The sequence below is a fragment of the Mustelus asterias genome, chromosome 12, assembly GCF_964213995.1.
Source record: "Mustelus asterias chromosome 12, sMusAst1.hap1.1, whole genome shotgun sequence".
Classification (NCBI taxonomy): domain Eukaryota; kingdom Metazoa; phylum Chordata; class Chondrichthyes; order Carcharhiniformes; family Triakidae; genus Mustelus; species Mustelus asterias.
Genome location: NC_135812.1, coordinates 35,404,038 through 35,427,454, shown reverse-complemented (window position 1 = coordinate 35,427,454; position 23,417 = coordinate 35,404,038). Strand labels below are relative to the sequence as shown.

General features: G+C 43.0%; 1 protein-coding gene across 9 annotated transcripts in view; it reads right to left on the bottom strand.

Annotated features, from left to right (window-relative positions):
* The window catches only part of mtmr4 (myotubularin related protein 4), a 176,186-nt gene that overhangs the window by 56,088 nt on the left and 96,681 nt on the right, over positions 1-23,417 (bottom strand). For 6 of the 9 annotated variants that reach the window (XM_078225024.1, XM_078225028.1, XM_078225023.1 and 3 more), the window contains 5 exons: positions 17,967-18,083; positions 10,597-10,629; positions 8,924-9,006; positions 2,321-2,487; positions 1,923-2,019 (listed from right to left, as the gene is read on the bottom strand). In XM_078225024.1, coding sequence (XP_078081150.1) covers positions 1,923-2,019; positions 2,321-2,487; positions 8,924-9,006; positions 10,597-10,629; positions 17,967-18,083 — 497 coding nt within the window. The remainder of the gene's footprint in view (positions 1-1,922; positions 2,020-2,320; positions 2,488-8,923; positions 9,007-10,596; positions 10,630-17,966; positions 18,084-23,417) is intronic. The other 3 variants (XR_013499101.1, XM_078225027.1, XM_078225025.1) reach the window with 1 other exon arrangement.

Below are 23,417 nucleotides of genomic sequence, written 5' to 3'. Positions count from 1 at the left end.
CCTTTCTCATAGAGTCAGAGGCACAGAAAAAGGCCCTTAGGCCAATCACATCTGCACAGGTCTTCTAGCCCTGGGAAAGGTATTGTTCAGTATCAGGATGGTGAATTCAACACCATCCTGGGGTAAAATACTTATCTCTGTCCTCTAAAATCATTCATGTCCCCATGTCACTTAAATCTCCATGCCATGAGAATTAAAAATGAGATAGGCGGCATATTTTAGAGGAAATGACAGACATTGAAGTTCTCAAGGACACAGCTAGCAACAAAATCAAGGGGGTGGGGTTCAAGGGTAGTAAAATAGATTGGGCGGGATTTTCCAGCCGCGCTCGCCCCGAAACGGAAAAATCTCACCCGAGGTTAACGGATCTATCCATAGTTCGCCTCTTGCCCGCTACGATTCCCGTGGCGGGCAGAATGGGAAAATTCACCTCCTTGTTTCATTATTGGAAATTTTTTTATTATTCTCCCGGGAAGGGGCTTTGGGATTATTTTACATAATGACCTGCAATCAGCTTAAATTAAGTTCACATGAGGCTCTCAGAAACAGTTACTATGCTGCTGCTTTAGAGAAAAATAAGCTGTTATACTGGTCATCTCCAAACTGCCTTATCTTACATATCAGATTAGTTTAATTAATAGGGATCATTCATCAGGTTTTACAGTTACAGCTGTGATGCAAGAATGGCTTTGAGTCACTGAGCACACAGCAAGGGGGTCTTAGTTAACCAGGCAATGTAGGCACCGTGGCTCTCGCACTAATGAGGGTGGCTCCTCAAAGTGATAGTTTTCATTAGCAACTCAGCATAAATACTGGCCAGGACACTGTGGGCAACCTATCTGGATTTTCTTCAAATTAGTGGCATGGGATCCTTTATATCAACTCGAATGAGCAGACAACACCTTGTTTTAATTCTGTGTCAGAAAGGTAGCATCTACGACAGTGTAGCACTCTCAGTATTGGGAGCCAGTGCCAGCCTAGATTTTTGTGCTCAAATTGAACCACAGCATTCTGACCTCTAGAGAACAGAAAGTTTGAGGAAAACAAGGAAACCAAGTCAGTCAGGACAGGGACAGAGATAGTTGAGGTTCAGGTCACAGAGAGCAAGTTGTTAGGAAAAAATTTTTGAAGACTGAGAAGGCAACAGACTAAGAGAATCTTGAAGGGAGGGAAATGGAAAAACAGAATAAAGCGAGAAGTGATTGGAGATTGGTCATGATATCAGAATGATAAACTGATCAATGGATGTGATGACTTATAAAGGCAGGCAGCAAAAGGAATCAAAGTCACTAAGCCAAATCCCGAATCTTGTAGCAATCCTTCAGTGCAAGGTCATGGGTAGATTCAATCTTTTTCTTGAATTTGCTGGGTGATGTGGTGGGGGAAGCTGGCAATCCACTGTAGGGTGCCATTAAGGGAAACTTACTAGGGACCAGAACAGAAAAAAGGGGATGGGGAGAAGATTAGATAAATTAACTTCAGAGGAACAAGACAGCTAAAGAAACACTAAGGGAATACAGTTGTTTGGGTGACTTGCCAATAGTATGTGACATGAGTCAACGGATACCCAATTTAACTTCTACATAAGGAAATACATTTAGTGAGAAGTTGAGGGTGATGGGATTCAGGATTGTGGAATTAGCTGAGCAAGAAACAATTTATTTGGCAGTGATGAAAGATGTTATGTGTAGATGGTGTGAAAGATAGCGAGGGGACAATAGAAAAATGGGTAGAGAAGCTCGATTCCTAGCAGTATTCCTCACGATACTGCAGTACAAATGTATCTGTCCTGTGATCTTGTAACCTCGAATGGCTCAGCCACTCAAGTGTTTAGTTCTTGTCATGTGCTAATTAGAGTGCATCAGCCATGCCAGGTAGCAGTCCATATAAATAATGTTGTTTAGCCATTATAATTCACTCACTTATAATTGGTGTTGACTTCACTGACTCTCCAGACATTTTGCAGGTCAAAACGCATTCTTTCTACTTCCATTTCAAACCGGTGGCAAACATGATCACCTGAAGAAACAGAGGAGTTAACAGGTTTAGAAATATTTAAAGACTTTTAACTATTTTCACATTTTCTTGGGTTATATTAATTGTTGTTGTTCATAGGTTTCTTCACTAGCCAGGGCAGTAGCACAAGTGATACTAAGCAACATACTTCATCTGGTAAAGGTGATTTACTCGATATGATACCAGGGATACTAGAGTGATTCGTAAAGGGCACATCAAGAACTAAACATCATTCACTAGTACACACTCAAATCGCATCCCCCTCAAACCCAAATCATAAACCATCACCCATCTCTCCACTCACCTGGGCGACAGAGATGCACATGCTGATCTTCCTCATCTGCACAGATTCCCAGGCACCAGGCATGATAGGCAAAGGCAAACAAATCCTCCAGTCTGGTCGGGTGGGCAATCGCTTTGTTTAATCTCTTCAACCATTCCTGACATTGCTTAAATGTAGAAAAATGACACCTGCGGAACACCAAGAGTTTAGAAAATAAAGCACACCCAAAAACAAAAGATGCACATGCTAAACAATGCAAGTGACCAAATCTTTGTGAATATTCCTACACAACCTTTTCTGCTAAAATCTCAATATTCATTATTGATTTAGAAAAACATTCAAGAGATCACCTCAATTAGATATCATTCAGTTGCAAATCAAAATAATACCAATACAGCAGTGTCCTCTTTTTGAAAACATGCTTGTAGTACAACCCCATTTAAATCAACTCTTATTTTTCATTAGTTGTATTAATCAGTACAAATTGTTGGTTGTGCACCTCGAGTTGGAAACTCAGCCCTATAGGACCATCTGACATTTAGCCCACAGCTTGTCACCATTAAAACTTTATGGCTCCGATTGGGTAGGGAATGGCTCTACCACGGTATATTACAACAGGCTAGGTAGATTTGCTATTGGTCTTTGACTGTTAAGATGTGTCCAGCAATTCATTTAAATGTCAATTGAGACGTTTGCACTCTGATCTCTTAGTGATGTGTGACTTAATCTGCAACAGCTGTCACAAACTTGTTAGGTTAACCAGAAGCTTTAGTGCATCCAGACATCCACAAAATGAGACACGATATATAATCACAGCTGACTGTTCAACAACAAGCTATTTTACTTGAATGGAACGCTTTAGAAGCATATCTCATCACCACCCAAATATCTATTTATCTGCTTCAGGCAAAGTGCAGCCTTTTAACTTGTTATTGTTTACAGGAAAACAAAGTCTTGTGAACGAATGAAATAAGCTGCAAATAATTTATGAGAGGATACATTACCTCTGAGGCCCAATATCCAGAAACCTACCACTCTCAACTTCAACAGTTTCATCTTCTACTTAGTATTATCCACAAAGGAATGATTTCTGACTATAGCTACAGATAGTGTAGTGGCCAGTTAAATGTAAGTTAACTCTTTATGTACAATCTTTACCCATATACTATATAAGATGTAGCGTGTCGCTAAAGGATGTCTAAGAGACAGAAATATCCTAGTCCATATATCATACTGCCTCTCAAAGAAATGTTGAAAAGGAAACAATCCATATATTTAGTTAGCAAGAGGCAGGTGAACAGAAAGGTAACATGTCGCCAGAGGAACTATTCTAATGCTGACAACCCAAATAAAGTTCATTTGATCTAGACTTCATTGCTAAAGTTGAACAATGGAGATGGGCATGCAATATTCAGGAAGGAGAGGAAGCTGGGCAGAGGTGGTGGGGAAGCTCTGTTAATAAAGAGGGCATTAGTACTGTAGTGAGAGTTGACCTTAATTCTAAAGATCAAGGTATAGAATCAGCTTGGGTGGAACTAAGAAACAGCAAAGGGCAGAAAATATTGGTGCAAGTTGTTTATAGGCAGCCAAACTGCAGTGGTAATATAAATCACAGTATAAATCAGGAAAATTAGAGTTGTTTTCAACAAAAGTAATACAGTAATCAATGGAGAATTCAATCTACATATAGACTTGGCAAATCTATTGGTACTAATGTTGTGGAGGATGAACTCTTTGAATGTATGTGAGATGGTTTTCTACAGCAGTATGTTGAGGAATGAACTGTTTTAGATTTAGTACTGTTTAACAAAAAAAATCTAATTAATAATCTTGTTGTAAAAGAACCTTTAGGAAAGAGTGACCATTAAATAATTTGATTTTACATTAAGTTTGAAAATTATGTCGTTCAATCAGAAATGAGGGTGTTTAATCTAAGCAAAAGGAAACTATGAAGGTATGAGGGGCAAATTGGCTATGGTGGATTTGGAAACTATGTTAAAAGATATGATGGTAGACAGAAACTGGCTAACGTTTAAAGAACTAATACATAGTTTACAGCAAAAATACATCCCTTTCATGTACACAAACCCAGCAAGGAAGTTTTCCAACCACAGCTAACAAAATAAATCAAGGACTGTATCGGATCAAAGCAAGAGGTGTACAAAGTTTCCAAAAAATGATAAACCTGAGGATTGGGAGCATTTTAGAATTCTGCAAAGGAGGACTAAGAAGGGGGGGGAAAATAGAATACAAGAATAAACTCGAGAGAAACATAAAAACGGACTTTAAAGCTTCTATAGGTACATAAAAAGAAAAAGATTAGCAAAAAATAAATGTGGGTCCAAAACAATTGTAGGCAAGAAAAATTAAAATGGAGATTAAGAGAATGGCAGAGAAACTAAACAAATAATTTGTGTCTGTCTTCAGAGGCAAATATTAAACCTCTCGTAGACAAAGAATCAAGAGACTACTGTAAATGAGGAACTGCAAGATATTAACAACATAATTATATAAGAGATAATAATGGGATTAATGTAGATAAATCCCCTGAACCCTGATGATCTACACTCCAATCGGTTGAAAGAGGTCACTATAGAAATAGTAGATGCATTGGCAGTCAACTTTCAAAATTCTAAAGATTCTGAAATGGTTCCTGCAGATTGGAAGGTGGCAAATGTAACCCATCTATTTACGAAAGCAGGGAACTACAGACCTGTTATCCTGACACCAGTAGTAGGGAAAATGCTAGAATCTATAATAAAGGATGTGATAACAGGACACTGAGAAAATGATAGGAATGTGCAGAGCCAACATGGATTTATGAAGGAGAAATCATGTTTAACAAACTTGTTGGAGTTTTTTGAGAATGTAACTAGCAGAATAGATAAGGGTGAACCAGTGGATGTGGTATATTCAGATTTTCAGAAAACTTTCAAAAAGGTCCCACACTAGAGCTAGTAAACAAAATATAGAGCACATGGGACTTGGGGAATGTACTGGCATGGATTGAGAACTGGTCATGGACAGAAAACAGAGTAGGAATATATGGGTCACTTTTAGCTCAACACGCTGTGAGTAATGGGGTAATGCAGATATCAGTGCTTGGCCCCTAGGTATGCATAATCTATTAGTGATTTGGACATGGGGATTAAATGTAATTGAAAAGCAGATGACAAAACTAGGTGGAAAGTTGAAGAGAATATAAAGAACTTCAAGGGAATTTGGAGTGGCTAAGTGAGTGGGCAAAAATTTGGCAGAAGGATTACAATATGGAGAAATGAGAGGTTATCCACTTTGGTAGGAAAAACAAATACAGAATAGTTCTTAAATGGAGAGGCACTGGAAAATGTTGAACTTTAAAGGGACATGGGTGTGCTTGTTCATGTGTCACTGAAAGCTATCAAACAGGTACAAGCAAGCAATCAAGGTAAACAGTATGTTAGAACATAAGAACTAGGAGCAGGAGTAGGCCATCTGGCCCCTCGAGCCTGCTCCGCCATTCAATAAGATCATGGCTGATCTTTTTGTGGACTCAGCTCCACTTACCCACCCGCTCACAAAAATTTACCTATCCTTGCCTTAAAAACATTCAATGAGGTAGCCTCAACTGCTTCACTGGACAGGGAATTCCACAGATTCACAACCCTTTGGGTGAAGAAGTTCCTCCTCAACTCAGTCCTAAATCTGCTTCCCCTTATTTTGAGGCTATGCCCCCTAGTTTTAGTTTCACCCGTCAGTGGAAACAACTTCCCTGCTTCTATCTTTTCTATTCCTTTCATAAACTTATATGTTTCTACAAGATCTCCCCTCATTCTTCTGAATTCCAAAGAGTATAGCCCCAGTCTACTCAGTCTCTCCTCATAAGCCAACCCTCTCAACTCCGGAATCAACCTCGTGAATCTCCTCTGCACCCCCTCCAGTGCCAGTATATCCTTTCTCAAGTAAGGAGGCCAAAACTGTACATAGTACTCCAGGTGTGGCCTCACCAGCACCTTATACAGCTGCAACATAATCTCGCTGTTTTTAAACTCCATCCCTCTAGCAATGAAGGACAAAATTCCATTTGCCTTCTTAATTACCTGCTGCACCTGCAAACAAACTCCTTGCGATTCCTGCACAAGCTCACCCAGGTCCCTTTGCACAGCAGCATGCTGCAATTTTTTACCATTTAAATAATAGTCCATTTTGCTGTTATTCCTACCAAAATGGATGACCTCACATTTACCAACATTGTACTCCATCTGCCAGACCCTCGCCTACTCACTTAGACTATCTATATCCCTTTGCAGACTTTCAGCGTCCTCTGCAAACTTTGCTCTTCCACCCATCTTAGTGTCATCTGTGAATTTTGACACATTACACTTGGTCCCCAACTCCAAATCATCTATGGCATGTATTACAAGAGGATTCAAGTATAGGAATAAAGATGTCTGACTGCAATTACGTATCAGTTTTGGTCTCCTTACCTAAGGAAAGGTATACTTAGCATAGAGGGAGTGCAACAAAGGTTCACCAGGCTAATTCCGAGGATGGAATGATTATTTGATGAGGAATGTTAATAGACTGGGCCTTAATTCTCTGAATTTTAGAAGAACGAGAGGTGATCTCATTCTTCTAAAATAGAGAATAAATGCCTAGTCTATTAAGGATACATACAATTCTTACAGTGTTCGACAGGATAGATCCAGGATGTTTTCCTTGGTTGGGGTATCTGGAATCAGGGGACATAGTCTCAGAATAAGGGACAGGCTATTTAGGACTGAGATGAGGAGGATGGTGAATCGAGCATGTTCAAGACTGAGATTGATAGATTTCTACATATTAAAAAAATCGGGGGATACAGGGATAGTGCAGGAAAATGGCATTGCAGTGGAAGTATGCCATGACCTCACTGAATGGTGTAGCAGGTTCGAAGAACTTTGCTGCAGTAACAAACATTGCCAACGTAAGGTTAGCAGACATATATACTAAATGATCACTTAAATTATCTGGTGATGCATTTTGGTGAAGCACTAAATTCCAACTTTACTGTATTGCCTATGTTTTTTGATTCAAGTCATTGAATCACTGATTAAGTACAGTCTACTGTTAATCAAATCAGGATGTGTGTTAAGTGTCCCATCAAAGACCTTCAACCAAGGTTTGAGGAAACTCTTGGAATTAAAGCTCTTTTCCTACCGAGCATTGTTAAACAAGCAACAAAGTCAAAACAACAATGTAGGTATCCCTGGATTCGAGGACCACAATCATGTGAAGCATTTGTCAAGTCTAAGTACGTCTCTTCTGTCTGCCTACTTAAAATGCATGAGAAACAAACGGAAAGAGAAACTCAAAGTTTTAAAAATAATCCACGTCAGCTCCCCCATAAATGATAGTAGCCTCTGGGATGAAACTGAGTGTGGAGAAGTCAGACTGAACAATACAATACACACTTGGTCCCCTTCTCAAAATGTCCTTATTTTCTCCATTTAAAAAACAACACATCAGGGATACAGAGAACAACTAACCAAGAAATCTGTGATTTGCACACCGTTGTGAAATTAAAGATGAGCACCATGTGATTAACAGTAATCAAGTTTGCTATACAGCTGATATGATTAAAGTATTCATTTAAACAATGAGAGGCTCTGTTTTAAAGACTTGCTGCGTGTGTGTTTTATTTTTTGCTTCCAGAGAGAGAAAGTTCATCAGGCCTCCTTAACCAGTTCACCTACACAATAATCACTGACTGGGAAAGCTTCACTCTAGCAATTGGCCAGGGTGTAGATGCCTTTCAATTCAAAATATGGTCAAATTACTGACAGATATCAGAAATTATGCCAAGGATACAACAGAAAGCAAGGTATATTAGAAAACCATATTCAGGGAAGTGCTCAATTTTCACACGTCTGTGCGCATTTTAACAATTATTTCCCCCAAATTGTCTAAACTCAAAGTATAAAGAATGGGTGAACCGGTAAGGCACATTGAATGTGACGATTAACTGTTGCACAATATAATTTTCAGATACACAAAATCAAGATTTTTTCCAAGGATCAACTCAGATCCTGGAAACAGAGATTTTAAAATGCAAACAATAGATCCACTGATGCTAGTCCTTCTACTACAGAAAGTAAAGTACATCTTTTCCCTGTATTTCCTGCAAGTACCTTAAAGAAAATATAATAAAATTGGATTCCTGCAACACCGAAGCCAGACAGCTTCTGAACACTACTTCTTCTACTTAACTAATACGTGAGCCATTGTCTGTTACCTATATTATCAAGTAGGAAAGCTTTAAAAACATAGACATTTATCAACATAGTGAAGCTTTTTGCTTTGAAGAAATGTTTACTAGGACTAGCAACTGCATGCAAGTTCAAATCAATAGATGGGCGCTTTCAGAATCAAGCTGGACACAATGCTTACAGCAGTATATACTTTTGATGCATCTGCATGCTCCTTATTACCTCTCTCCTCAAATACACCCAAATTACACCTTATTATCCCTCTTCTCCACAATCCCATTTTTACCTGATGCTTTGGGTGCCCATCTGACAGGCTGGAGAGACTAGCTTTATGCTCATTCTTAATGATCTGGTGCTACTATCCGAGTTCTATATCAATGAACGTGACGCAACATACCTGACCACCTTGGAATCTTTGCATACAATGTGAAGCTGGAACATGTCCCGACTCTCAACAGCTTCAATGAGCCGTACAGGCACCTGTAACAAGAAGATAAATGTAGTTCAATCACCAGTAACCAACTCTGCCAAGAAATATCACATTCAATGGCAACTTTAAACAGTAATTATACAGAAATATTACAGTAACCAATATTGCTGTATTTGCACATCACATCAAATAAACTAGATTCATTTGGTTTAGCTTGGCAGTATGGTCATTGTAGTAAGCCCACATGGAACAACTTCCAAATGACATGACAAGTGAACACTAAACTTTAAATAAACTGTTGAAAATACTATCTCAAAGTCTGAACAAAATTAAGTTACAATTCAGCTCCTGTTTGAAAGTGTCATTGTTGTGTTTCTAAATTTAAGAGTCAACCCTTTTCAGGTGTGAATGCATACTCCCAAACTGTTTCTGCCACCACTGTAAATGAGCATTCAATTGACAATTATAGCCACCAGACTGCTTGCTGACCAGAGCCCTTCTACCAGAGATACTATTAGTGTGGTAATTTCCCAGGCATTTACTTCTCCAACAAGGTGAGAAGGCTTTTTGCATTGGGATAGGCAAGATGGTTGACTAAAATTTAATGGTGATAAAAACCTCCAAATTCTGCAGATCACTTCAAACAGACTACAATAATAGGAACACAAAAGAGAGAAGCTAAGTCTCATGTCGGTCAGATTTTATTTGCGCTCCAGAGAAAACCATTACAAGACTTTCTACATGAGCATTAGCCAATGAACACTGCAACTTCATGCAATAAAATCAGCAAATGCACAGTAAATAACATAGGGCTTCTATAAAAACGCTAACCTGCCTTTTCAGATGTTGATAGCACTTTCAGCATTTCTGCTTTTATTTGAGGTTTCCATGTTTGCAGTTTTCCTGTCATCTCAGTACAATTTGCATTTTTCTCTTACAACATAGATAATAATGGCACTTCTGAAGCCGATAAAATTGTATCAACTACTGATCAACAACTAAGTATTAAACTGCCTATATTCCAATTATTATCTTACGAGACACCAGTGAAGACAAACGCCAAATTTGAAAGTGAGTTAATGTGCAGAATATGGATTCATGCAGGTTAGGCTGATAGTCTAAAACTGTGGTATTCTACGTTTTCCTGCGTTTTCTGCAAATGCTTGGTAATAAAACATGATTGCTACTCTGGTTCCTAATGGCCATTTTTACCCAAAGGTTTGCTCAACAACTCCAGGTACACATCGGGAAAAGTCCATGCTTAATGGCTACCCATGGTTTCTATGTTACATCTACTGAGTACCAGCAAACTGCCTAATTAGTAACAACCTTCAAGCGTGCAAACATAAGAATGTGAGGGAGTGAAGTGAGAGGAAAGTGCTAGAGCACAGGGCTCCTGTCTGTACATTTACTAAGGCAGCATCTTTATGACACATCTGTCTGTTGTCCAAATGAGGATGAGGATGAAGAAGTTTCAAGTTGGTCACACTTTATCCCTATCTATGCACTTTGTGACACAGCATTGCAATGGAACCCTAAAGCCTACATCTTTGATTAAGACTGTATACACGCAAGCTGTGTTGGATACACTGTTGTATGCGTAACCAGCAGTGAAGTTCACACACACACACAGTACTTACTGAGATGTCACCGTCCACACCCTGCAGAAAGGTCTAAAACAGAACAAAAGGAAAGAGAAGGGGAAAATGAAATCAAAATAATAAATGTGAGAAAGGCAGGAACCTTATACACTGAAAATACTTGCTATTTTCTAAAGTCAAGACACAGCAGGCAATACAACCTAATCAGAACTAGAGCAAGCTAAAGATACTGCATGCCAACCAGTATCCAGTACTGCATTCCAACCAGTACCGCTACCTAGTCTTCTTAATACCACCCTCACCCCACATTATAGAACCCAGAGACTGCATGCCAATGTGGGCCTATTGCAATAGAATGGGAAAAATCATAGTAAAGCTGCTGCCATTTTAGTTCAGTAAATAATTTTCTGCCTTATGGCTGCAATATACATATACTGCATAGATATAGCCATTATTACTTCAACATCACTCATACGCTTTAAGAAAGAATTTGCATTTAAAAAAACATAAGAGCAGGAATAGACTATTCAGCCTGTTGAGCCTGCTCTGCTTTTCAATGCGATCACAGCTGATTCATCTACTTCAATGCCTTTTTCCTCCCATGCTATTCCCATATCCCTTTATGTCATTGCATCTCTGGTTCTAGATTCCCCAACCAGGGCAGAATTTTGAACTGTATCTGCCCTGTCTTTCCCTTTATGTATTTATTAGCACCTTTCATGATTTCAGGTATGCCAAAACACTTTAAATCTGATGAAGTATTATTGGAATGTGGCCGCTGTTGTAATGTATGAAACATTGTACTGAATTTGCACACAGCAAACTCACAAAAGAGCTATGAAATAAATGACCAGAACTGTTTTAACCATTGGTTGCGAGAGATAAATGCTGAGCAGGATATAAAAACTCTTCTGCTTTTCTTTCTACAATGCTATGGGACCTTCTACATCCAGATAATTTAACATCTCACCCAAAAAAAAACACTTCACAGATAGTGCAGCACTCCCTCATTAGTGCAGTATATCAAGGTCCTCTATTATTCCTGTTCAGGGCCTCTCCAAGATCATCTCGCCCATGAAACCTGTATCTTACTCTCTGAACACTACTCCCACTAAACTGCTGACCATCTGAATTCACTTCCTAGCCCAAAGCCAGGAGTGTGATGGAATATTCTCCACTTGACTGTACGAGTGCAGCTCCAACAACACTCAAGAAGCTGGACACCATCCAGGACAAAGCAGCCCACTTGATTTGACACCCCATCCACAACCTGAACATTAATTTCTTCCACCATTAACAGACAGGGGCGTGTACCATTTTCAAGATGCACCGTAGCAACTTTCCAGGCCTCCTTGCACAGCACCTTCCAAACCCATGACCTCTGCCACCAAGGACAAGGGCAGCAGAGGCATGGAAACACCACCACTTGCAAGTTCCCCTCCAAGCTACACACCATTCTGACTTGGAACTATACCTCACTTCCTTTACTATCGCTGGATCAAAATCCTGCAACTCTTTTTCTAGCAGCACTGTGGGTGCACCTGCACCAGATGGACTGCTGTGGTTGAAGAAGGCAGTTCACCATTTTCTTGAAGCCAATTAAGGATGGGCAACAAATGCTGCCCTTGCCAGTGACATAAAATTCCCATTCCCTGGTACAGTCCACACTTTCAAATCTGCTATCACTCCTTGAAAAGCTCATTTTTGACCTCTTGCAAATTTCCAATCCAGCTCCACTCTCCTATTCCTTTCTAAAGTCCTTGAATGTGTTGTACTTAAATCAATGTCCATCATTCTCGGATCCAAGCATCAAGCTCTCCAAACAGATTTCTACCCTGTTAACTGAAACGACTTTGCTGAAAGCCACAAATGATATCTTATGTTAGCGTGACAATGGTGCATTATCACATCATTCTTCCCTGCCAGTCTGCAGCCTTTTGCACATTGACCATACCATCCTCTGAATATCTCTCTTCCATTATCTACCTAAATGGGTCTGCACTTTGTTTCATTCGTACTGATCCAGTGATAGCAAAGATAGCTTCCCTTCCAGCTCCCACATCAGTACCTCTGGAAACCCCAAGAAACTGTCCACAGCTCACTATTTCTCACGTACATGCCATCCTTCAGCAGTCTCTCCAGAAAACACATTCCACTTTAAATTGACAACACGCAACTCTACCTTACTACCATCGCTCCTGATCCCTTCACAACATCAGCTCACACTGCTGATCTAGCATCCAGTATTAAATGAGCAGAAATTTCCTCCAAGTATTGAGAAGACTAAAAGCATTCACCTTTGGCACCATTACAAAATCTGTCCCTAGCCACCGATGCCATCCCCCTCCCTGATTACTTGCTAAAGCAGATCAATCGTAGCCAGTGTATCCTATTTGATTCACAGCTGAGCTTCCAACTCGTGTTACTTTCTTCTTTACCAAGACTATCTACTTCCAATAATATCGTCTCTCTCTTTCCGTCTTAGCTCATCTATTGATAAAACCCCATTCAATAGTTTTGTTAACTTAAATATTCCAATACTCTTGTAGGTAGCCTCCCATCTTCTGCCCTCCAATAATTAAGTGTATCCAAATTTCAAATGTCTGCATTCTAGTTCGCACAAGTCATCTTCATCCATTATCTTTTTGCTTGCTGTTCTACACTGGTTCTTGGTCTATGATCATCTTCATTTTAAAATCTTTCCATGGCTTCGCCCCTCCTCATCTCTGTCACTTCCTCCATCCCTATAACCCTCCATGAACAGAGCATTTTGGTCTCATGAAGCCCCAACACCTTGTTGCATCACTGGCAGTCATACTTTCAGCTCCAAGCCTTAAACATCTAGCCCCTCTGCACTTTTATATCTCTCTCTTCCTTAAAAACCGACTTGTTTGACAAGCTTTGGGCCATCTTTGTGTCCCCAACAAAGTGTTTGCCATTAATGTTCCCATGGAGCATGTTGAGATATTTACTACATTAAAGGCAGCAGCTAAATTCAAGTTGTTGTTAAAAGCACAATCTAAATTCAAGTTGTTGTTGAACATGCAATCTACGCTGGGAACATGTCTTTAGTGGGACCTGAATGCACAGTTTTCTCAATCAGAGGCCAGAGTAATCTCACTAAGCAAGGCAGACAACCCAAGTAAATTCACATCACCCTGTCAACACAAATAACTTGGGACTTCCTCCTACAGAAGCCATTCTCACAGTGGGTGTAACTACACATCCAGATACGTAGCCAAGTCAACACCAATATGAAACAAGGTGCTATTCTCTGCCAGTAGCAAAATTATCTTTTATCATTTAAATAAAAAATAAATTATAAATTGTCGCTTGATACAATAGAACTTTAGTGTTACTGAAAAATGCGACAAGCTGTCAAAGTTTTTTGTCTTCTATTCATCCGGATGAGTGCAAGATGAAAAGCTTTGATTTGACTTGTCACGTGTATTGGTACACAGTGAAAAGTATGCTTCAACAGCATGTAACTTTCCTGCAATACTCAAATTATAAATTGGGAACACAATTCTTGCAAGGTAAACAGGTGTTTGTTCCCTCATCCCGGATTTCCTCATCTTCTATTGAATATTCTGTTCTTCTTTCTGCCAATCCAAATTAGGCAAATAGAATAGATTCAAAAGCAAATGCAAAACCTATTTTAGTACCGACTAAAATATTTATAATCAAAATACTTGACGCTTAGAGCGTGGATCACTACTTGGAAATATGATGTGGTGGCCATTACAGAGACTTCAAGCGCCGGGTTTCAGATGTTTCAGAAGGGACAGGGAGGGAGGCAAAAGAGGTGGGGGAGTGGCACTGTTGATCAGAGATAATGTCACGGCTACAGAAAAGATGGACACCATGGAGGGATTGTCTACGGAGTCTCTGTGGGTGGAGGTTCGGAACAGGAAGGGGTCAATAACTTTACTGGGTGTTTTCTATAGGCCGCCCAATAGTAACAGGGATGTTGAGGAGCAGATAGGGAAACAGATCCTGGAAAGGTGTAATAATAAGAGTTGTCGTGATGGGAGATTTTAATTTCCCAAATATTGATTGGAATCTCCCTAGAGTAAGGGGTGTAGATGGGGAGGAGTTTGTTAGGTGTGTTCAGGAGGGTTTCTTGACATAGTATGTAGATAAGCCTACAAGGAGAGGCTGTACTTGATTTGGTATTGGGAAATGAACCTGGCCAGGTGTCAGATCTCTCAGTGGGAGAGCATTTTGGAGATAGTGATCATAATTCTATCTCCTTTACGATAGCATTGGAGAGAGGTAGGATCAGACAAGTTAGAAAAATGTTTAATTGGAGTAAGGGGAATTATGAGGCTATCAGGCAGGAAATTGGAGACTTAAATTGGAAAGAGGTTTTCTCAGGGAAATGTACGGAAGAAATGTGGCAAATTTTCAGGGAATATTTGTCTGGAGTTCTGCATAGCAACGTTCCAATGAGACAGGGAAGTTATGGTAGGTTACAGGAACCGTGGTGTACATAGGCTGTAATGAATCTAGTCAAGAAGAAAAGAAAAGCTTACAAAAGGTTCAGGGAGGTAGGTAATGGAGATCTTGAAGAGTATACGGCTAATAGGAAGGATCTTAAGAAGGAAATTAGGAGAGCCAGAAGGGGTCATGAGAAGGCCTTGGCAGGCAGGATTAAGGAAAACCCCAAGGCATTCTACAAGTATGTGAAGAGCAAGAGGATAAGACGTGAAAGAATAGGACCTATCAAGTGTGACGGTGGGAAAGTTTGTATGGAACTGGAAGAAATAGCAGAGGTACTTAATGAATACTTTACTTCAGTATTCACTATGGAAAAGGATCTTGGTGGTTGTAGTGCAGACTTGCAGCGGACTGAAAAGCTTGAGCATGTAGATATTAAGAAAGAGGATGTGTTGGAGCTTTTGAAAAGCATTAAGTTAGATAAGTCGCCAGGACCGGATGAGATGTACCCCAGGCTACTGTGGGAGGCGAGGGAGGAGATTGCTGAACCTCTGGCGATGATCTTTGCATCATCAATGGAGACGGGAGAGGTTCCGGAGGATTGGAGGATTGCGGATGTTGTTCCTTTATTCAAGAAAGGGAGTAGAGATAGCCCGGGAAATTACATACCAGTGAGTCTAACCTCAGTGGTTGGTAAGTTGATGGAGAAGATCCTGAGAGGCAGGATTTATGAACATTTGGAGAGGTATAATATGATTAAGAATAGTCAGCATGGCTTTGTCAAAGGCAGATCATGCCTTACGAGGCTGATTGAATTTTTTGAGGATGTGACTAAACACATTGATGAAGGAAGAGCAGTAGATGTAGTATATATGGACTTCAGCAAGGCATTTGATAAGGTGCCCCATGCAAGGCTTATTGAGAAAATGAGGGGACATGGGATCCAAGGGGACATTGCTTTGTGGATCCAGAACTGGTTTGCCCACAGAAGGCAAAGAGTGGTTATAGATGGGTCATATTCTGCATGGAGGTCGGTCACCAGTGGAGTGCCCCAGGGATCTGTTCTGGGGCCCTTACTCTTTGTGATTTTTATAAATGACCTGGATGAGGAAGTGGAGGGATAGGTTGGTAAGTTTGCTGATGACACAAAGGTTGGAGGTGTTGTGGATAGTGTAGAGGGATGTCAGAAGTTGCAGCGAGACATTGATAGGATGCAAGACTGGGCAGAGAAGTGGTAGATGGAGTTCAACCCAGATAAGTGTGAGGTGGTTCATTTTGGCAGGCCAAATAGGATGGCAGAATATAATATTGATGGTAGGACTCTTGGCAGAGTGGAAGATCAGAAGGATCTTGGGGTCCGAGTTCATAGGACGCTCAAAGCAGCTGTGCAGGTTGAGGCTGTGGTTAAGAAGGCGTATGCTGTACTGGCCTTCATCAATCGAGGAATTGAGTTTAGGAGTCGTGAGATAATGTTGCAGCTATATAAGAGCCTGGTCAGACCACACTTGGAGTACTGTGCTCAGTTCTGGTCGCCTCATTACAGGAAGGATGTGGAAGCCATAGAAAGGGTGCAGAGGAGATTTACAAGGATGTTGCCTGGGTTGGGGAGCATGCCTTATGAGGATAGGTTGAGGGAGCTCGGCCTCTTCTCCTTGGAGAGACGAAGGATGAGGGGTGACCTGATAGAGGTGCATAAGATGTTGAGAGGTATTGATCGAGTAGATAGTCAGAGGCTTTTTCCCAGGGCTGAAATGGTTACCACAAGAGGACACAGGCTTAAGGTGCTGGGGAGTAGGTACAGAGGAGATGTCAGGGGTAGGTTTTTCACTCAGAGGGTGGTGGGTGTGTGGAATGGGCTGCCAGCAACGGTGGTGGAGGCGGATTCGATAGGGTCTTTTAAGAGACTTTTAGATAAGTACATGGAACTTAGTAAGATAGAGGGTTATAGGTAAGCCTAGTGATCGCTAAGGTAGGGACATGTTCGGCACAACTTTGTGGGCTGAAGGGCCTGTATTGTGCTGTAGTTTTTCTATGTTTCTACTTCCTGCCAGTTTCCAGAGATGTGATTGCTGTGTGGTTACTATGGTCAAATCTATGATGTTCAAACATGATGCTATTCTGAAACCAGCCTCCCCACCCCATTCCAGGCCACCAATTCCTGGAGGATGTATCTCGGCCATCCAGTTCAACGTGGGCCTACCTGAGGCTAAATAAACAGCATATTTTGTTGACCAGTGCAAAACAGTCGACATTGGCATTATGGGCAACATCACCTTAACAACCTGACTGCATATAATTGACTGCCATTGCAACCTATTAGGTACTAGGTGCTAGTGACAGAGCCTTGGGAGGAGAGGGGGAAAAAGAGAAAGAATCAGTGCTACTATCACCTTGGCAGTAGCAATGATGATTTCTGTGCTGAGCAGATGATCAAAGTGGACTCTATGCCTTTCAGTGTATGGAGGAGAACAAGAGACAGTCAATGAAAGTGTGAGTGGGATGTATGTAGAAAGAGACAAAAGAAAAATCACACACAACTACTGGAGAATAAATAGGAGCTAAGAGTAAAAAAAAGTGTGGGAAGCGAGCAGATCAACAGATAAAGAACCACAAAGTAACTCATTAGATGTATTATTAAACTGTAAATTGATCTAAATGAAATGATAAATTTAGTACAATTTCCTAGACTGAGCTAGTCCATTTTATTTGTTCATCTAAGGAATGCCTCTCTTCAACCCTCCCTCCACTCTATCACTTTACCGTTTGGTAAACAGTTGCATTTAGAAATGCTCAATGATAAACAACATTTTTGCCAAATGAATTAACAGAAGGATGGCGACTGTAAACAGAAAACTAACAGCTTGGGTTGACAGTGGGTGCAGCAATTCCAATTCCATACTTCAAATTCTAACACCTGTCAAGTTAAGTTATGGCAGATTCAGAATAGTATCCAATAAAGAACTGCTTACATTGATTAAAGAATCTTTGTATTTAATGTGCAATCTGTAATTCGAGATAGCGATTACAGCATCATCTGCACGGCCCAGGTATTCCACACCTTCACCTTGGAGTGCTGGAAAAGGCACCTGCAAAGGACAACAGAAAATTAAAATTGCACAAGTCAGTCATTCACTGTACAACATACTTTTGCTGAATACTGATGTGAAGCTAGACCACTGCAAGATTACAGCTGCATTGTTTTGTGGAACCAGAAAATACTATCTTCTATGCCACAGAAGTGTCTTGCTCTGCTCAGATGTATTCCTTCCTGACTATCCAACTCTTCATAACTGCAGATGCTTATTTATTCATTAATCAGATACTGGCATTTACTGCAGGCAAAAATTGCTAATTTTGTGACAGTTGTTCAGGAATTCTCACTTATAGTGGCAGGAAGGCAGAATCAACATCACACAAAGAACAAAGAAAATTACAGCACAGGAACAGGTCCTTCAGCCCTCCAAGCCTGCACTGACCATGCTGCCTGACTGAACTAAAACCCCCTACCCTTCCGGGGACCAGAATTGTTAACAGTATCTAAACGTCCTTGCCCTCTGATAAATTGAGTGCTCAAAAAGCTGCAACTTCGCTGTTTGGATGAAGATGAGAAATAGGAAACATTTGATAGACAAAGTTTCTATTATAAGTAAAATATTTTTAGTGCAAAATCATTTGTTGATTCTTCACTCACTGATTCAGTAAATTATGTTTTACTATGCACAATAGCAACGATACATTAAGAGGTTATAGAGGGTTTAATAGCACGAGGGTACTATTTGAAATAGAGGAAAATGCAGGGGCAATGGGGAGTGACTGAGGAAGTGGGATTAGTTTGAGATGTAAAGCACTGTGGGACATCTTGCTATGATAAAGATGCAATATAAATGCAAGTTGTTGCAGCTTAGAACCAATTCAAACCCCTAGACTGAACAAATTCCTACTCCACTATAAACCGCTGCAGGAGTACTGACTGGTCAACTTTGGCAAGTGCAAAACAATAAGCAGCTTCATTCCATTTGGCTTCAACTGAAAAAATAAAAAATGTTCCCATGTCTGCTTTCCTTATGAATCTACAGCACAGGAGAAAGCCATGACTCATTTTATTTGCGCCAGAAGACCTCTTTCTGTGTTGCACGTGCCTATATAGCAACAAACCAGAAAATTGTTGGAAAGATTTGAAGAGTGTTCTGCCATTCTGGCTTGAACTGGAATAAACATGATCAAGCTCAGGGTGAGGATCAGGATAGTTTTTGCAGCACAATTTTTACAAGAACAACGGACCATGTGAGAACATCCAAAGCATCCGATTTCAAAAAAGTTCATCAGCACGAGTGCTCCAGATCAGTAACAGAACACCTCGTGGGGGAATAGCTAAGATTCTCTTCCTTGTAGAAGTTCTGAGATTTTGAAATGAGGGTATGCAATAGCTGAAGCACAAATTCATGGATTAAAAATGTAATAGGGAATTCCATGATCAATTGAAATCATGTCCAACATGACACGATTAATACTTTGACGTCACTATAGACAGAAAAAACTCTGGTTGTATAGTACTTTTCAAGCTCAGACGTCTTGGAAGCGCTTTCCAGCCAATTGAATTTTAAAGTGTTCATGGTTGTTTTGGCAAGAGTGCCATGTACACCCTGCGAAACATGAAAACATGATTCTACAAACATAAGAAATCAATGGGTCTTCTTCAGGACAATAGCACCACAACTGGGGTACGTTGGATCGAGTGGGGAGGAGGAGGTGGAGCATGTTGGAGGTAAGGAGGAGGAGGTGGTGGAGCAGGCTGGGGGTAGGGAGGAGGTGGTGGAGCATGTTGGAGGTAAGGAGGAGGAGGTGGTGGAGCAGGCTGGGGATAGGGAGGAGGTGGTGGAGCATGTTGGAGGTAAGGAGGAGGAGGTGGAGGAGCAGGCTGGGGATAGGGAGGAGGAGGTGGAGCAGGCTGGGGATAGGGAGGAGGAGGTGGAGCAGGCTGGGGATAGGGAGGAGGAGGTGGAGCAGGCTGGAGATAGGGAGGAGGTGGAGGAGCAGGCTGGGGGTAGGGAGGAGGTGGTGGAGCAGGCTGGGGGTAGGGAGGAGGTGGTGGAGCAGGCTGGGGGTAGGGAGGAGGTGGTGGAGCAGGCTGGGGGTAGGGAGGAGGTGGTTGAGCAGGCTGGTCGTAGGGAGGAGGTGGTAGAGCAGGCTGGGCGTAGGGAGGAGGTGGTAGAGCAGGCTGGGGGTCGGGAGGAGGTGGTAGAGCAGGCTGGGGGTCGGGAGGAGGTGGTAGAGCAGGCTGGGGGTAGGGAGGAGGTGGTGGAGCAGACTGGGGGTAGGGAGGTGGTAGAGCAGGCTGGGGTTAGGGAGGAGGTGGTGGAGCAGGCTGGGGGTAGGGAGGAGGTGGTGGAGCAGGCTAGGGGTAGGGAGGAGGTGGTGGAGCAGGCTGGAGATAGGGAGGAGGTGGAGGGGCAGGCTGGGGGTAGGGAGGAGGTGGTGGAGCAGGCTGGGGGTAGGGAGGAGGTGGTGGAGCAGGCTGGGCGTAGGGAGGAGGTAGTTGAGCAGGCTGGGGGTAGGGAGGAGGTGGTAGAGCAGGCTGGGAGTAGGGAGGAGGTGGTAGAGCAGGCTGGGGGTAGGGAGGAGGTGGTAGAGCAGGCTGGGGGTAGGGAGAAGGTGGTGGAGCAGGCTGGGGGTAGGGAGTAGGTGGTTGAGCAGGCTGGGCGTAGGGAGGAGGTGGTAGAGCAGGCTGGGGGTAGGGAGAAGGTGGTGGAGCAGGCTGGGGGTAGGGAGGAGGTGGTGGAGCAGGCTGGGCGTAGGGAGGAGGTAGTTGAGCAGGCTGGGCGTAGGGAGGAGGTAGTTGAGCAGGCTGGGCGTAGGGAGGAGGTGGTAGAGCAGGCTGGGGGTAGGGAGGAGGTGGTAGAGCAGGCTGGGGGTAGGGAGGAGGTGGTAGAGCAGGCTGGGGGTAGGGAGGAGGTGGTAGAGCAGGCTGGGGGTAGGGAGAAGGTGGTGGAGCAGGCTGGGGGTAGGGAGGAGGTGGTTGAGCAGGCTGGGCGTAGGGAGGAGGTGGTAGAGCAGACTGGGGGTAGGGAGGAGGTGGTGGAGCAGACTGGGGGTAGGGAGGAGGTGGTGGAGTAGGCTGGGGGTAGGGAGGAGGTGGTAGAGCAGGCTGAGGTTAGGGAGGAGGTGGTGGAGCAGGCTGGGGGTAGGGAGGAGGTGGTAGAGCAGGCTGGGGATAGGGAGGTGGTGGAGCAGGCTGGGGATAGGGAGGAGGTGGTAGAGCAGGCTGGGGGTAGGGAGGAGGTGGTGGAGCAGGCTGGGGGTAGGGAGGAGGTGGTAGAGCAGGCTGGGGGTAGGGAGGAGGTGGTGGAGCAGGCTGGGGTTAGGGAGGAGGTGGTGGAGCAGGCTGGGGGTAGGGAGGAGGTGGAGCAGGCTGGGGGTAGGGAGGAGGTGGTGGAGCAGGCTGGGCGTAGGGAGGAGGTGGTGGAGCAGGCTGGGGATAGGGAGGAGGTGGTGGAGCAGGCTGGGGGTAGGGAGGAGGTGGTGGAGCAGGCTGGGGATAGGGAGGAGGTGGTGGAGCAGGCTGGGGGTAGGGAGGAGGTGGTGGAGCAGGCTGGGGGTAGGGAGGAGGTGGTGGAGCAGGCTGGGCGTAGGGAGGAGGTGGTGGAGCAGGCTGGGGGTAGGGAGGAGGTGGTAGAGCAGGCTGGGGGTAGGGAGGTGGTGGAGCAGGCTGGGGGTAGGGAGGAGGTGGTGGAGCAGGCTGGGGTCAGGGAGGTGGTGGAGCAGGCTGGGCGTAGGGAGGTGGTGGAGCAGGCTGGGCGTAAGGAGGTGGTGGTAGAGCATGTTGGGGGTAGGGAGGAGGTGGTGGATAAAGTTGGGGGTAGGGAGGAGATGGAGCAGGCTGGGGGTAGGAAGGTGGTGGTGGAGCAGGCTGGGGGTAGGGAGGAGTTGGTGGATAAGGTTGGAGGTAGGGAGGAGGAGATGGAGCAGGCTGGGGGTAGGGAGGAGGAGATGGAGCAGGCTGGGGGTAGGGAGGAGTTGGTGGATAAGGTTGCGGGTAGGGAGGAGGAGATGGAGCAGGCTGGGGGTAGGGAGGAGGAGATGGAGCAGGCTGGGGGTAGGGAGGAGGTGGTGGAGCAGGCTGGGGGTAGGGAGGAGGTGGTGGATAAGGTTGGGGGTAAGGAGGAGGAGATGGAGCAGGCTGGGGGTGGGGAAGTGGTGGTGGAACAAGCAGAGATGGTCAGGTCATTCAAGTGTTCCACTTGTGTGAAGTCCATGCAGCTTGTCTGATATAGTGCTCTCTATGTAACCAACTTATTTCAGGTTTCTATATAAACTCTTTAAAAAGTCAAGCCAGCCTTTCATATTCAACACTTGTAATATATGTGACATGGTACTTGGGTCACCCACCTAAATTAATTTGTGAGATCCTGATAAAATCTGGACAATTAACAAACTCTATACAGAGGATCTCATTTTCTGTGCATGCAGATAATGTGTATCCAGAATGATTCTTCATTTATAAACATGTAAATTAAATGCAAACATACAAATTAAGAGTGGGCTATTCAACACCGAGCCTGCTTCTCCATTTGATATCATGGTTGATCTGGCTTGGCCTCAACACTACTTTCCTGTCTACCCCCCATTCCCTTTGATTCCCTTGTCAATCAAGAATCTATCAACCTAATTCAGCATTATATATTCAATAACTTGTCTCCCCACTGCTCTCTGGAGAAGAAAATTCCACCGACAAATGACTCTCAGAAAAAATGTCTTCTCATTCCCATCTTAAATGCAAGACCTGCTATTTTTAAATCTTGCCTCTCAGTTCCAGTCTCTCACACAGGAGGCAAACCATCTCAGTATCCACCCTGTCAAATTTCCTCATGATCTTATATGTTTCAATAAGATCACCTCTCCTTCTCCTAAATTCCAATGGATGCAGGACCAACCTTTCCTCATAAGATAACCCCTTCATCTCAGGTATTTCGAGTCAACCTTCTCTGAACTGCTTCTCTTGCAATTACATCCTTAAGTGAGGAGATCAAAACTGTACACAGTATTCCAGATATGGTCTTGCCAATGCCCTGTACAACTGCAGCAAAACATCTCAAATTTTATACTCCATTCCCCTTGCAATCAAACTCAACATCCCATTTGCCTTCTTAATCACTTGCTGTACCTGGATACTAGCTTTTTGTGATTCATGTACCAGGAAGGATACCCAGATCCCTCTGGACCACTTTGTATTTAAGTAGTACACTGCTTTTTTAATTCTTCCTGCCAAAATGAACAACTTTACATTTTCCCATATTACTTTTGTTCACTCACTTTAACTTATCTATATATATCCCTTTGCAGACTCCTTATGCCTGCTTCATAACTTATTCTCTTATCTAACTTTGTGCCACTAGCAAATTTAGCAGTCATATATTCAGTCC